Source organism: Arvicanthis niloticus, chromosome 4, assembly GCF_011762505.2.
Source record: "Arvicanthis niloticus isolate mArvNil1 chromosome 4, mArvNil1.pat.X, whole genome shotgun sequence".
Lineage (NCBI taxonomy): Eukaryota > Metazoa > Chordata > Mammalia > Rodentia > Muridae > Arvicanthis > Arvicanthis niloticus.
This window is the reverse complement of record NC_047661.1, coordinates 113300966-113316155: the sequence shown is the minus strand read 5'-3', so window position 1 is coordinate 113316155 and position 15190 is coordinate 113300966. Positions and strand designations below refer to the sequence as shown.

The 15190-nt window shown below is 40.4% G+C and overlaps 1 protein-coding gene across 2 annotated transcripts in view; it reads right to left on the bottom strand.

Moving 5' to 3' along the window:
- The window catches only part of Ppp3ca (protein phosphatase 3 catalytic subunit alpha), a 275444-nt gene that overhangs the window by 31530 nt on the left and 228724 nt on the right, over positions 1 to 15190 (bottom strand). For both annotated transcript variants that reach the window (XM_034499495.2, XM_034499496.2), the window contains exons 9-10: positions 3831 to 3956; positions 1752 to 1826 (exon numbers count right to left, since the gene is read on the bottom strand). In XM_034499495.2, the coding sequence (XP_034355386.1) occupies positions 1752 to 1826; positions 3831 to 3956 (201 nt within the window). The remainder of the gene's footprint in view (positions 1 to 1751; positions 1827 to 3830; positions 3957 to 15190) is intronic.

Sequence of the window (15190 nt, the reverse complement as noted above, 5' to 3'; positions counted from 1 at the left end):
CGTAGTACCTGAGGCTATAAAGTGGGAAGCAACTAGAATCTAGACACTGACAAACTGTGAAATTAGCCACATTTGCTTAGTTAACATCTAAAAATATTTTAAAATTATTAATAATTATTTTTCTTTCTACATCCTCTTTCCTCCCCATCCTATTCCTTTGCAATGTGGTGTTTGAAAACAGTTTATGTAAAAAAGATGAGAGAAGCCACAGAAAAGAGAAATACTATGCTAGCAGTAAGTTGTGTGCTTAATGGATATATGTATACATTTAGATCAATTCTATATTCTATATATTTATTGATATCAAATACAATATACATATGTATGTGTGTATATGTATGTGGGATATATATATATATATATATATATATATATATATATTCTATACTATTGAAACAAGTACATGGGCAATAGATACTTTGTGCTTTTAGCTATTATCAGAGTTAATACAATAAAATACTAAATCATGCCATCCAAACACTAACTTTTAGAAAGGGCCACTAAAGAACTGTTCAATGGCTCTTCATTTAGATTAATCAAATATCTACTTTAATCTTCATCTCTCTTTTTATTCATTATGTCTTATTCCATTGACACTATCTGTTTCCACATCCATTTCTCTTTGAAGACTCTGCTTTCTTCAAAGCACTGAGGAATCCCGAGTATTCTACACACAGGGCAAGGTACACTAGTATGTATGAAGAAAGTTTGCTCTAGTGTGTCCCAACTCTTGCCACATCTTTGTCTCTTCCATGCATTTCAGATGCTTCACCAAGACTCACAGTCATCTCCTGTTTCATTTTTAACCTCACAGACCTCTCTGTCTTTGGGGAAAACCTAGTGTTTGAAGGTAACTGAATTATCTTAGAGAATCTCAAAATAAGTTAAAGACTCTCATGAAATCATCTTTATATATTAATACACAGAAAGTATTAACAGTTGAGGCTATCAATAGTGCTTAAAAATGAAAATTGTAAAGACATGGGAGCAGCTAATGAAAATGATGGATTAAAGCAAAGGGCACTGTGAGAGAGCAAACCTAAGCGCACACAGCAGAGGGCACTGTGAGAGAGCTGACCTAAGTGTACACAGCAGAGGGCGCTGTGAGAGAGCTGACCTAAGTGTACACAGCAGAGGGCGCTGTGAGAGAGCTGACCTAAGCGCACACAGCAGAGGGCGCTGTGAGAGATAGCAGACCTAAGCACACACAGCAGAGAGCGCTGTGAGAGAGCTGACCTAAGTGTACACAGCAGAGGGAGCTGTGAGAGAGCTGACCTAAGTGTACACACCTAAGCGCACACAGCAGAGGGTGCTGTGAGAGATAGCGGACCTAAGGACACACAGCAGAGGGCACTGTGAGAGATAGCAGATCTAAGTGCACACATGAAATACCTTCCTTTACCCCACACTTCAAGATAAATGATAGGAGAGAGTGCTAGAAAATACAGGGTTGCCTTTTCTTTTCTTTTTGCTTTTTTTTTAAGGAGGTGAAAGTATATCAAATAGCAATGTGGGTAACCGAAAGATGGTTATTAAAATGGTTTACATTTCAACAACAGTTTCAAAGTAATGGGGCCAAGCTTCTCATGGTTTTCTTTGTGACATTTTCTTACCTCACACAGAATGCTTTCATGTTCACCATTATGATTTAGACATAAACTGAAATCTTAAAAATTTATGACTGGGGTTAGCGTGGAAGATCCTCAGTAATTACAGGGCAGATGGTATGAGTGCAAAGCTTAACCTCTTACCGTCAAATCCATCTTCTTCTGACCCCAGTTCATCATCTGAGCAGATGTTGAGGACATTTACCAGCATCTCGGTCACTGCAGCCAGACATGGAAGAAAGGAAAGAGAAGTCCCGGTTTCCACCTATAATTTACTGCTCTGTCTGTGCTCATCAGCAACTTGCGCATGTCTCAGATAAAGTCATTTCCATGCTTCTATCCCTGTCCATAGCATATGGATCTATGTCTTCCTTTATGCGTCACAAGAGATAACATGCTGTCCCATCCCATGTAGGCTTTTAAAAAATAAATGATTTCATCCTTATGAAATCATCTGCCAATACTTATTAAATATAGGTCAATAGAAAGTGTGTGTAGGAGGGACCAACAAGTGCTGAATGAGAGTACCCTGTAAGTCTACAAGGGAGAAGAGAACTGTCTTGGAATTTTGTATTTATTTCCGCAATAATGCTGCCTGGTGTAGATTAGATTACAGACTTCTGTTCATCAGAGACTGAGCGAATGCCAGATCCCTTTTAGTTAATTTGTCTAATCCTCCATAGACTCCAGCTCCGTGATAGGTGAGTAGCTGTGTATTTAATAAAAACTGCTGAGAGATGAGCTAATGCATTTGAAGTAGATTTGGGAATACTGATTTCTTAGAAATAAATATGTTGACAGAAATATCACTAAATTTGATTTTCAAAAAAAGGCTTTAAGATTCTTTGAGATGAATCAGAATTTAGTAAAGTAAATAGATGGTAATAGGTTTACATAATAGTATGCTGCCTTCCATCCTTGCAATGTGGATGTTATCACATTCAATGTTGCTTGAAATCTGGTTGGGTTTTATCAAGCAGGTAATGATAGGCCCACACAATTTCAGAAGTTGTTCTCAAGGTTACACAGCATTTTAAGAAATGTTCTTTAGGAACCCAAGACGCATGGAGAGAAACGCCGGATGTGTCGATGTTAATCTAGAGTTTAATTATCAAACCCTAATTATGTTTTACAATATATCATTGACTTCTTTTATAAAATATGGTCAAAATTTGAATATTAACAGAAACCTTCCACATAAAGGGTGTTCTATCATGCCTGGTACTTGTCAGGATCCAGACTGCTTCAGTATCCACAGTAGGCAACAGTTGAGCCTGTCTGCATACTGGGACTAACCAGTGTAGGAACCTGAAGCATGGAGTCCCATGGGCTGGGACACTGTAACAAGGCACCTGTGACTTATTTGGACATAAGGGAAAACTTTGCCACTGACAACCCAGTATTTCCCTCGTGGAATCATTATCAGATATTTAAATAAATTAAAAAAAATCCTCCATAAGTATTGTACACTCTCAAATACTACATAGCTTTTCTCTAAAACTCTGCATACACCTGACTTTCTTAAGTGAATGAACACTTATCTTCACACAGGGTCACTCAAGGGAGACTACACAAGGAATGAGCCAGTCTGTCAGCTAGGCCAGGGGCTCCTGGCTTTTGAATATTTATCTATATCTATCAACCAATAGATTTTTTTCCTCCTGTACTTTAGGTTAAGGAATAAAACCAGACAATGGGGAAGAAAGAGGGGATGGTAGGAAGAGAGGAGTGGGGGAAGGGATGGAAAAGCCCAATTCTGAAAAATGCTCTGTTTTTAATAACTGTGGGCCTGCTGCTTTATATGCTACCCGTCAGCATGTTGTGGGCACCAAGCTTTGCCTACAATCGTGACTACTCATAAGAGAAACACAAGGAAAACATGACTATCCTAATGTGTGATAATAAAACATGACTTTGGAGTCATGGACAAAGAGTAAGAAGGGAAGATCTGAGCCCTGGTAACACTTTATTTCTAATGTTTTAGAGAGGGCCATTGTTCAACTGGGACTGTGTTCCTTTTCGAGATTCCTTGTTTGCTCTGAATCCACTCACTGCATCAGGTCACTAGACATGGGGCACACTCTCCCATCCTTCCTCTCACAGAACAAACTGTGAGTGTTACCGGTTAGACGACACCACTTCTGTCTAAATGTTCCTGATAACAGCTCTCCATTGACTTCCCAGGACGTCTTATTAAGAACAGCTCAAGACTTTACAGCATACCTTTCTCCCCAACAAACGGCAGCGACCAGGTGAAAACATCCATGAAATTTGGGAGCCAGTACGGATGGGGGGAGCAGTTGAACTGCCTGATGTTCATCACATTGTTCTCGTACTTCAACACTGCAGCTAAAACAAAACAGCATAAGAGCATCCGTTAGTACGTAGCTCCATATTTATACATGGTCAAGAAGGACAGCACTCAGCACACGTCTCTGTTTTTATTATGTGTAGTGGATCAGGCAAATTCAAGTATTCGAATTAAGTTCCAAACTGTGAATACAAATAGCCTCATCAGCCCTGATTTCCTGATTTATGGACCTAAGCCTTACTCCTTAGAGGATGTTACTTCGCGTGCAACATATGTGAGCGGTAATTTGAAATGACATTATCATTTGGAAAATATCTTTGTAATGTAGTTAGGCAATTATCAGGAATCATATCAAGAGCCTCCTGTAGCCAGGAACATTCTAGTCTTCCTTACTCCCTGATAAGAAAAAGGTGGCAATGCTAAATTGGTCTGGCATAATTTAGTAAGGTCTCCAGATACTGAATTCTCTCTGTGTCTCTCTATCTCCATCTCTCTCTGTCTCTGTCTCTCTTTCAAAACAAACCAACCAAACTCTTCCCCCAAGTAGCAATCACAATTTTTATATTAATCCGTATAAATTGCATATTTTTAAAAAATTAAATACAGGAAGATATTTGGATTTAAGGCCACATAAAATAACAGAGCGCTGACTTTGGCGTCCACTTCAGAATAGGCTGTAGCAGCCAAGGGCTCCTGAAGCAAAGCTGCCCGCTTCTCAGCCCTGTGTGATACATGTGGGCTAGATAGACTCTCACAGGACTCTTACTCCTAACTGCGTATGGAAACCCATGTGCCAATCCTGATCAGCCCATACAGAATGAGCCAAGGGCCCTGTGAGTACTTTCAGGGACAGTTGAGCCATGTGTTTCAGCGGAGACTCTTAGCTTACTGACTGACAACACTATCTTATGGGACAGACTCAAGTTGAACTTACACCTGCTTTTTCTACTCAACTGACCTTAAGACAGAACAAATACATTTCCCCCTAAATGAAAGCCCTTCAATAAGGATGCTGTCTCATTTCCAACCTGCCTGATTTACACAAGTTCTTACTATCCATACCTCCCCCTTCCCCATGATGAGCATTGTATTGGTGGTTTGTAATGATTAGATCCTGAGTGCTGTAAAACAGGCTATTTACACTGACTAGTTAAATATGCAGAAAGTTGTTTTATTACATTGTACTTTTAGGTTGACTTTTATATAGGGGATATATTATAGCAAGTGATGGTGGTGACAGATAACAGAACAAAAGCTGTTAGTATCTATGCTTTGGTTGGGTTTGGACTTTCACAAAAATGCAGAGCCTCTTGTACAACCCTGTCTTTGACATAACAATGTTTTCAAAACGAATCCTTCATCTGGACTGTTGTTTTCTGTCTCTGAAATCCAAGCCCTCCCCACAGTGCAGAAGTCCAAACACTATCAGCTCAGGGAATCCCTTTCTGATTCCCTTTGATAGACAGATCATCTTCCTTCCTTGAATTCTAAAAGCCTTTGGCTTGCACACAGATGTCATATTTGTTAGGAAACTTTGATTATGGTTATGCCACATATATGTATTGTCTTAACTTCTCTCCCTGTTTTAGAGGACAGGTATCATAAAACAGGCTGTAGTTGTTTTGTGTGTGTGTGTGTATGTGTGTGTGTGTGTCCTGTTCCAGTTTACTCAGACTAGATCTGAGAGGCTGACACAGTTCCTTCTACAGTATTCTTTTAAGAAAGTGGTCCCTCATCCTGTTGGTCTCTTTCACATAAGACACTTGTTGCATTCACCCTGTGTATCCTGGGTCTGGGTGCACACCAGAAAACCACTGTCTCTGAAATTGTTTCTCAACTCGGATATCTTTTAGGTAGGCTTGGTCAGTGTCTGAGTTCAGGAAAGACACATCTTTTTTGGGGTAGGGGGGCAGTTCCAGACAGGGTTTTTCTGTGTAGCCCTGGCTGTCCTCAAACTCAGAAATCTGCCCGCCTCTGCCTCCCAAGTGCTGGGATTAAAGGTGTGTGCCACCACTGCCTGTCAAGACACATCTTTTTTATGTTGTGATTTGTCTGCTGTAGGTATTAAGCTGCATCCTATATACATCGATGCTTTTAGGAACTGGCAGTTACCTCATGTTTGTGTGCAATAAGGCCTTTGCTTTCAACTCTAAACCTAGTTGACTAATATGGCCCCAGAAAACATAGAATCAGGCACTTTGGAAACACAGATGGTACAGTTAGCTCAGATAGCAAGGCAGAAAAAATTCTTTTCTTCTGATAGAATTCTGAATCCAGCATATTTCTGGAAATTGTGTTTGGCATTGTTCTATTATTTATGCAACATGCCATTTGGCAAAACAAAACATTAAAACATAAAAACACCTTGACAAATTACCGCATCAGTGTTTCTGATCTTCAAGACAAGGTATTGCTAGTGTCTGACATTAACTATCTGAGCAAAAGATTCATGCTAATGATTTTTTAGAATTTGTTACCACTGCATTTGTTTTTATACCTTCAAAAAAGTCTTTTAAGGCTCAAACCTGTCTTTTCAGAGTAATTGCCCTTCTATTGCTCCCCCCACAACTTTTTATTAACATCTGCTTGGTGGTTTCACAGGAGAAAAGAAAGGAAGGGTGGCTGGCCTTTGCTAGACAAGGATGTCGCCAGGCTTGCATGCAAAGGTCTGATAAGGAGGAAAAGTGTGTCCATACTGAACACACACCAACTTCCCTTTCTTGCCATCAGTCTCTCAACAACTAAGAACAGCAACTTCTCATAGAACACTGCCATTGTATACTGTGTTCTGAGTGATGGGAGATAATGTGTGTAAGGTAAGTGTGCACTGTGCCATTATATGCACGGTCTTTGGTCATCTGTGGATTGTGGTATTCTCAGGTCTCAGGATCTATTCCTAGTTGCTACCCAGGTATAATTATATTGCGATTAACACTGCCCTGGATAGAGAACAGGGGGAAGCTTTCTATAATATTTTACTTGATCCCCAAAAGAAATCTGAGAAGCAATGTGTGTGTGTGTGTGTGTGTGTGTGTGTGTGTCCCCGTAGCTGCAGACAGAGCAACTGTAGCAAGGAAATGGAGAAACCTGTTCAGATCATGCAACCCAAAATTGACACATCTCACCCCCTTTCTTCTCCTGACAGGAAACCCACTCCTTTTCCACTGTTCCCCGCTGTCCTTCATAAATTATACATGCACGGATGCTAGTCCTAGCAGTGATACTAATTTAACTTTGGATGTGGTATTCATATTTAAAAATGGTTCAACTTTTGCCAAAGTACATGCTGCAGTGAAATGGGATGCAAACTCACAATTGGAGGATGCCCTGGTGAGTGACTTGAGGAGAAGTTGTGTTCTGCAGAGCAATGTGGTAAATGGGGGTTGTTTCAACACGGGCTCACCACAGCTTACTTCAGTCCCTCCTGAAGAAGCTAATACAGCTTATTTTGTTTCTTTACCATGGGAAGAGACTTTGCTACAGTAGCGGTAGCTTCACTTACCCTCTACGCACAGCAGGGCACTCGGGTTGGACCTTTACACACAGAATCACAGTGCTTTTAAAGTATTCTCATGATTTGAGAACAAGCAGAGAAGCAAAGGGCAGAGAGGCATCTACACTTTCAAGCCAGTAGATGCAAACTTTGGCCCAAATACAAATCATCTAGCTAGAATATATACACTTACCATAACGGTACAAAGCATTCAATGTCTATCAAACGTTGGAGAGACTCCTTTTCCTTCTATATTACTCTCTGTATAGACAAGAAGTGTGGAAGGCCTTGTGCCTAGACAGCTAGTAGTATATTATATAAATAATTACTTAGGACACTCAGGGCCATGTAAAGTACCTAGATTAGGGCTGAGTTTTCCTCCTGAACATGTGAGTTTACCTAGACCAGTGACTCTCAACCTTCCTAATGCTCCAACCCTTAAACACATAGTTCCTCATGCTGTGATGACCCCCAACATAAAATCATTTTGTTGTTACTTTATAACTATAACTGATCTAGAAGCTTTATATGACCTCTTTCCCATTTGAGTGGTGTTAACAGAAAACCTCATTATTAATACGGTGAATGAGCAATGTTCTCAGTAACTGTTTAGGCAATTACTAACTGGACTTTTGCTTACTCTGCAAAAGAATAAAAAGAAGAAAAGAAGGGGGAGGAGGAGGAAGAAGAGAAAGAAAAAGAAGAGGAAGAATAAAAACAAGAAGAGGAGGAGGAGGAAGAAGAGAAGGAGAAGGAGAAGGAAGAGGAGGAGGAGGAGGAGGAGGAGGAGGAGGAGGAGGAGGAGGAGGAGGAGGAGGAGGAGAAGGAGAAGGAGAAGGAGAAGGAGAAGGAGAAGGAGAAGGAGAGGAGAAGAATAATCTTTAACTTAAAAGGAAGAACCACAACAGGTTTTCTTTTCTCCAGTGACATGACATATTTGTAAAAGAATCCTTTGAACAATCCCATATTTATAAGTTACTCATAGATTTTGGTGTTTTTCACAATAACTATATATCATCACAATGTATAAAAAGTAAATCAAATTAGTGAGAAGCATCTGCATTCACAAAATTCACAGTTAACTTCTCATCCTCCACCTCCCACACCTTCCTTCCTCCCTTGACACCTGCCCCTGTCACTGGGATTACAAAATGAAACTGCATCCTTAACAGTACAGGTTCCTCCGAATATTTGAGACACGGGCACCCCCACCCAGTGCAGTGAACATAATATAGATGATTGTATTTCCACCAACATTGGGGAACACCTGCTAAGACTTTGGGAAGAAATAAACAACAACAACAATTAAAACATGTCCCGTCTACCAGCCGGGAGCTTCTCTATTCCACTAGCAAGTTCCTATGCCCTCCCATCACTTACATTTGTCCCAGAGGGATGCAGAAACACTATGACATGTTTGTGGGCCTTAAGTTATTCACCATGTCTTACAGCAGACCAGACAGCACAGAACAAATAGTTTTCTCCTATAGCTGCAGGTGTGAAAATCTGCCAGTAGAGACTGAGGCAATGGAAAGAACCTGACTTCTACATATGAGAAAGCTGCCCTGCTCACTCTTCTTGCGATGTCAGAATAAATCATTTTAGAATTATACATTTTTTTATTATACTTGCAGAACTCCATCCTCAAAGTCATGTTTCTATATATTTAAAACCAGCAACCAAGGGCCCAGTCCTGTTTGTGGAATGGATACTGGATCTTATTTACTTATTGCGATGCTGTCAAAGAAGGCAAAGACTACTAGAGAGCTTTATCTTAAATCCTCTAGTACTTTCAGTAGCATCATTGGCTCCTAGTATCCAGTGGAGCCCAAGGAATATAGCATATACATCATGCTGTTGCAGTGCCTTACCATTCACCGAATCTCCGGACTATAGTCAGAGCTTTAGAACCTAGGGACTTCTATGATTTTAAAATTGTTAAGGCACACAAACACACATGCCCACACACACACACACACACACACACACACACACACACACACACACACACACATTTAATTTCATGAAATAATGAAGGTTACCGATACCCTTTACCATCAATATTAATAACCAGAGAGGGTGGTAACGAAGCAAGAACAAGTGGCAAGATCGTCAGAATCCAAAGGGAGATTCTCAACAACTTGAATTTTATTCTTTTTCTAACCTGTGTTAACACTTTCATTTCCTTATCTATAATTGATCATCTACTTCCATCTTAAAGAGATGGAGAAGGAAAGAAAAGCAATAAAAGTGTGAAAGATACAAATGGTGGCCTGCTAGAAGTACAATCACCATAATCTATCCAGAAATAGCAAAATTATGCATAACAGATTCAGAATGTGATTTCCTTCCAATTGTTCCACCCACGATTGCTCTAGCGGAAACCTAGCATCACCATATTCCTTTGCAAAGTCCCACCTTCACAGAAGGAGGCAAAAAGACTGGGAGGGAAAGTCTTGAGTTAAGCCACGTGTGCTTAGAATACTTTCTAGAAGTGCCCATGACCTGTGCAGGACTATGCCGATGACTAAGAGCTGTTTATGAATTGTGCACAAGACCACAGGCAAGGGGTTTCTGATTTTGGCAGAAATACCATGAATCTTCTCCTAATGATTACTTTGGGGCCATCCGATGTCCATTTATTATTATATAAACATATGCATGTTTATTCTATGAATGCACACTTCTCCACAGTATACTATGCATTATATGAACAGATTCCACAGTCCCTTGCATTCTAAACCTAACTCAAACTTTAGTTTCTGGTTTCCTTTCTATGTCCTGCTTGATAATTTCTCATTCAAGATTGTAAGACCATCAATGGCTTAGGCAAGGACAAACCAAGCCATGGTAGGCACTATATGTGGTGACACAATGCCTCTGCAGGTCACTCTCCCCCTCACACACTTAAGTGCAAAATGCAAGCTCAAGTCATTGTTCAACTTTTCAGTTTCCAGGTAACTTAACCACAGTGATATTCTTTTGTTTTGTTTTTTTGTTTTCTTTTTTGAGACAGGGTTTCTCTGTGTAGCCCTGGCTGTCCTGGAACTCACTCTGTAGACCAGCCTGGCCTCAAACTCATAAATCTGCCTGCCTCTGCCTCCCTAGTGCTGGGATTAAAGGCGTGCGCCACCACTGCCCGACTCACAGTGATATTCTTTAGTATGAGATATTGACTGGTTTACTATGTGAATCAGTACCCAATAGGCAAATGATTAGTCCATTCCACAGAATGAGTAAGACAAAAACAATTTACTATTATTGGCCGTAAATAATGTGTTATTTAAAATGTGATCATGATTTTGTGAACTGTAGGCTTTACTACATATTTAAAGGATGTAGTGTATTTTCAGAAACATATACACAGCACGAGGCAACCTGATCATCAGCTTACTGAGCTATTTATCATTATTACTTTTGTGTCATTAGAGATCTAAGTTCTACTGTAAATATCTGGGGCACATAGGCAGATCACAATATGTCTGGTGTATGTATGCTTCGGTCTCCTTAATCAGTAGATGGGAGGGCATTCCTAACCTCTGTATAGCTATTATTTGAATATATGTTCATCCTTCATAAAACTTAAAATACCTTTCAAAACTTTGTTATATATTTCTTTGTGTAAAATTTGGATGGTGCCATTTCATACGATGGAGGAAGAAGAGTGTTGTCAGGACTCTAATGCATGTATCGAGCACACACACACACACACACACACACACACACACTTCAGGGTGTGATTCCCTCCTTTCTTTTTTTGTCAATTCTGGGCTTTGAACATGCTAGACAAACATCCCATCACTGTTCTATCTCCCCAGTCCTTCACTGTTTTTAAATTTTTGATTTCTGACACAGGTCTTGTGTGGGCTGGACTTCCATTTGCTTGGTGGATTCTTGGTGGATTCTTGGTGGAAATCTTCAGTCCCAATTCCTGTGTTTCACTTTTTAAGCATAGTACCAGCCAATTCTAAACATGGTGATTATTCAGATGAAAAACTTGGGGTAACATGGTGAAAAAAAAGATGGAAATGGTGAAGATGTATTCATTCTTTTCTTCACTTATGGTCATACATATTATATTTGTAGGAGTTGATAGTTGTGTGGAAGGTCAAGGAAACAAAAGAAGCAAAGAAAAGGAGAGAGATGGCAGGAAAGGGAAGTGTAGGTGAAAGTCAAGATGGTTTCCAAATGATGTAAAACCAGACCTAGTTATATACAAGCAGAAGTCTAGAGGGAAGGTACAGGTGGGAATCAGGAAAGAGGCCCTGTGTCAGCACAGTGAGGTATATGGACTCAATAGTGACTCAGAACCAAGGGTGCCATAACAGGAATGACCAAGGCCACCGTAAGCACCAGCTTGAGACTTGGTACAGCCTTGGAAGTTAAAGGCTGCCCTGTAACTGCACACTGATAACTATTTCCTAGGCATGGTTACCTTACTACACATGGCCTCATACCCAGCAGCAACACCATTCTCCATGGAAGCAAAGCCATGCAAGACTGATTAACATGGTCTGGGGGGGAAAGGTCAAGAAGCTCTCGGGGTCTGCAATACCAGCCACCCATTGATTCTATATTGTTATGCCTTTCTTCTGTGTTAAATGCTATGTGGAGATTCCTAGATTAGTAGGTCCAGTGTGATAATCTAATTGATCACTGGACTGATTATAAATGCATTTAGTGTGTCAGAGTGCATTCCCAGTTGTTCTTGTTCACCTAACAAAGGAGCATTCCATAGTGGATCTGTGTGAAAGACTCAGGGGTCAGCATAGTGGAGAGGAGGCATGGCAACTCAAAAAATAAAATAAAATAAAAATAAAATAAAATAAAATAAAATAAATAAAAATTTAAATCAGTGAAAAACCAAAGACAAGATTTGGGTAGAATGGGTAATGTAGCTCATTCTAAGATAACCTCTCGGGCTCATTTTATATAACTGATGGGTTATTAATAAAACTGATTCTTATTACCCTTACTACATTTATTTGGGGATACTGTAAAAATTGTAAGGGTCTGGAGAGATGGCTCAGTGGTTAAACTCCAGAGGAACCTAGTTGGAGTCTCCGCACCCACGTGGCTGCTCACAACCACCTGTACTTCCAGTTCTGGGGGATCTGATGCCCTCTCTTGGCCTTCTTAGGTACTACATGTGCAGGGTGTATAGATATGTACTCAGGCCCATATACTTAAAATAAAATAAGGTTGAAAAACACTTTAAGAAATTGTTACATTAGCCTACAATGCATTATGTTTCTTTACTGCACTTTCTTAATACTTCATTTTATACATTCTTGAAAATGAAGTTCAGTAACTGTGTCAGCAATGAACAAGGCAGAGCAAGTGTATCTTACTTGTGCTATTCCTTTGCTGAAGGCTTGTAATCACTTCACTGACTATACTCATTAGGTAGTGGTGCTTTCTACAAAAGTGGGAACACTGTTCCAGCAAAGACACAAGAGTTCTATAGGGATCACTTCAATTAAGATGCAGAGTAGATGGTATCTGGTAGCGAGATGCCCTAGCAGGCAAAGGTGCTGACACATGGTCTTGATGATGTGAGTTCAATGCTGAGGTTCCACAAGGGGACAGAAGACGAGTGACTCCTGAAAGCCTTCATCTGACCACCACAGATATCCCACAGCAAGCACACACCTATACTTGCACACACATGCATACATAATTAACTAATTAAAACATGCAGTGGCAGTATTAAATCTTAGGTCTTAACGTGTGCTTTTCTATTTTATGAGTTTCCCACACGTGAAATGCTTACCTAGATGCCAGTGAATACTTGTCTGAAATGACCCTCTTTAACAACTGGCTTCCAACAGAGGCATGGAAATGCTGTGTTCTTATGGCTGCATCTACTCTACTGGAATGGATAGGGGTGTGAGCAAATTAGTTTAACTGGGGAGAGATATGTGGCTAGATGCAAACTTGAAATTTGTTCAGGGCAGTAAGTTGAAAAACTGCTAAAGTTTGCTTCTGCAGGTTATACAGATACTTTGTGTATTCTAAGTAATATGTGGTGATATTGTGAATGAACAGCAGAAGGACGACTATCTTCTTGGCCGCTCCTGAGTAGCCGTGCACTAACGTGTGGCAGCCAATAACAGGAAATACGAAGAAACAAGAAACGATGATGGACTTTTCATGTTGCACAGCATGCAACCTCAAAGCAACTCCATTCATTATTTACAAAATATCAATTGTTCCTTCACTTTAGAGAGCTGTCACTGCATATCCAGTAAGTGAAAATGAGCTTCTTGTAGGATGGGACAATTGTGATCTAAATGTCCATTCTTTGCCCCGGCATCTCGCAAGAGCTGTCAGAGTGAGGGGAGAAGAGATTCAGGTGTGTGTGTGTGTGTGTGTGTGTGTGTGTGTGTGAGAGAGAGAGAGAGAGAGAGAGAGAGAGAGAGAGAGAGAGAGAGGCAGAGAGAGAGAGAGAGAGAGAGAGAGAGAGAGAGAGAGAGAGAGAGAGAGAGAGAGAGAGACAGTGTGTGTGTGTGTGTGCATGTATGTGAAAGTAACTGTGAAAAGGTAGATGGGAAAAGACAGGCAATGGCCTAGTTAGTGAGGGGGGCCACCAAAGGGTGAGAGGTTTAGTCCCACCAACTTCCCAAATGCTGCTGATTAATCACAGGCAAGAGGAAGCTACTAATGGGTATGACTGCATGTTAAACACACATGTGATCACAGCTAATATTAGTCCTAAAACTGCATGATCACCTTACGTTTCTCATCCTTCCACTCAGCCTGAGAGGGTCACCTCTGCCTTAGTTTGCAGGCGCTCCACTAACTGTGACATAACTAACATTCTTTGCAGTCATCGTCTATCAAAGATTAACCGACAGTCTCCTCACTCTTATTTTTCTATTGACTATGTGGCGGAGAGTCTTGCAGCTCAATTTTATAGCACGGCTTTTTAAAATTCTAGTTAAGATCGATTTTATTCAAATCAACAATCTGCACTGCAGCCGTGAACAATGGACTCCTACCCCCGTATATTGTACAAGCTGCTAGCATAATAGCTTTAAAGTGCTTCAGAAATCTGACACAAAAGTCTTTTGACATTATGTTCCTACTGAAGAATACACCTTTCTTTTTTTTTTTTCTTTCAGTCTCTCTTTTCTCTTGAGAGGAATTCTGCTTTATGAAAAGGTTCCCTGAATGCAAACAGTTCTATCCTCTTCCTGAAGGACCATGGCTTACCCACAGCAAGAGATCAGAGCTAAAGATCCACAGAAATCTCAAAGACAGTGGAGCACCCCCTTCTGTGCTCAAGTCCCTGGCTTGTCACATCTGAACGGTGCACAAAGAGGCAACATAGCCAGTGTATGAGAAGCAGCTATCTGCACCAAGAAAAAGTTACACAGGAGAATGAGAAGTCTCTAAGGACATTATGGAATGACATGGACATGCCTTCATTTTAATAGGTTAGGTTTTATTTAACTGTCAACGCTATTTGACAGCCAGTAGCTGCCCAGAAAGTATTTTGGGAAGGCACTATATTCATTGGTGCTTTCTGTCTACTGTTTTATGGCAATATGATATCAAGTCACCCAGGTTAGGCTTGAAATTCCTAGCTGATGGTAACCTTACTCTCTTGATCAGAATGCCCCCGCTTCCCAAGTGCTGAGATTAGAGACAAGCACTGCTCCTTAGGGTTAGTAGAAAACAGACTGAACCTCTCTAGCACAATATGTATAATTTATACGCTTAAGGTATATTACAGGAAAATGGTGGCGAATGCTCGGGCCAGTGCTCACGTCCTGA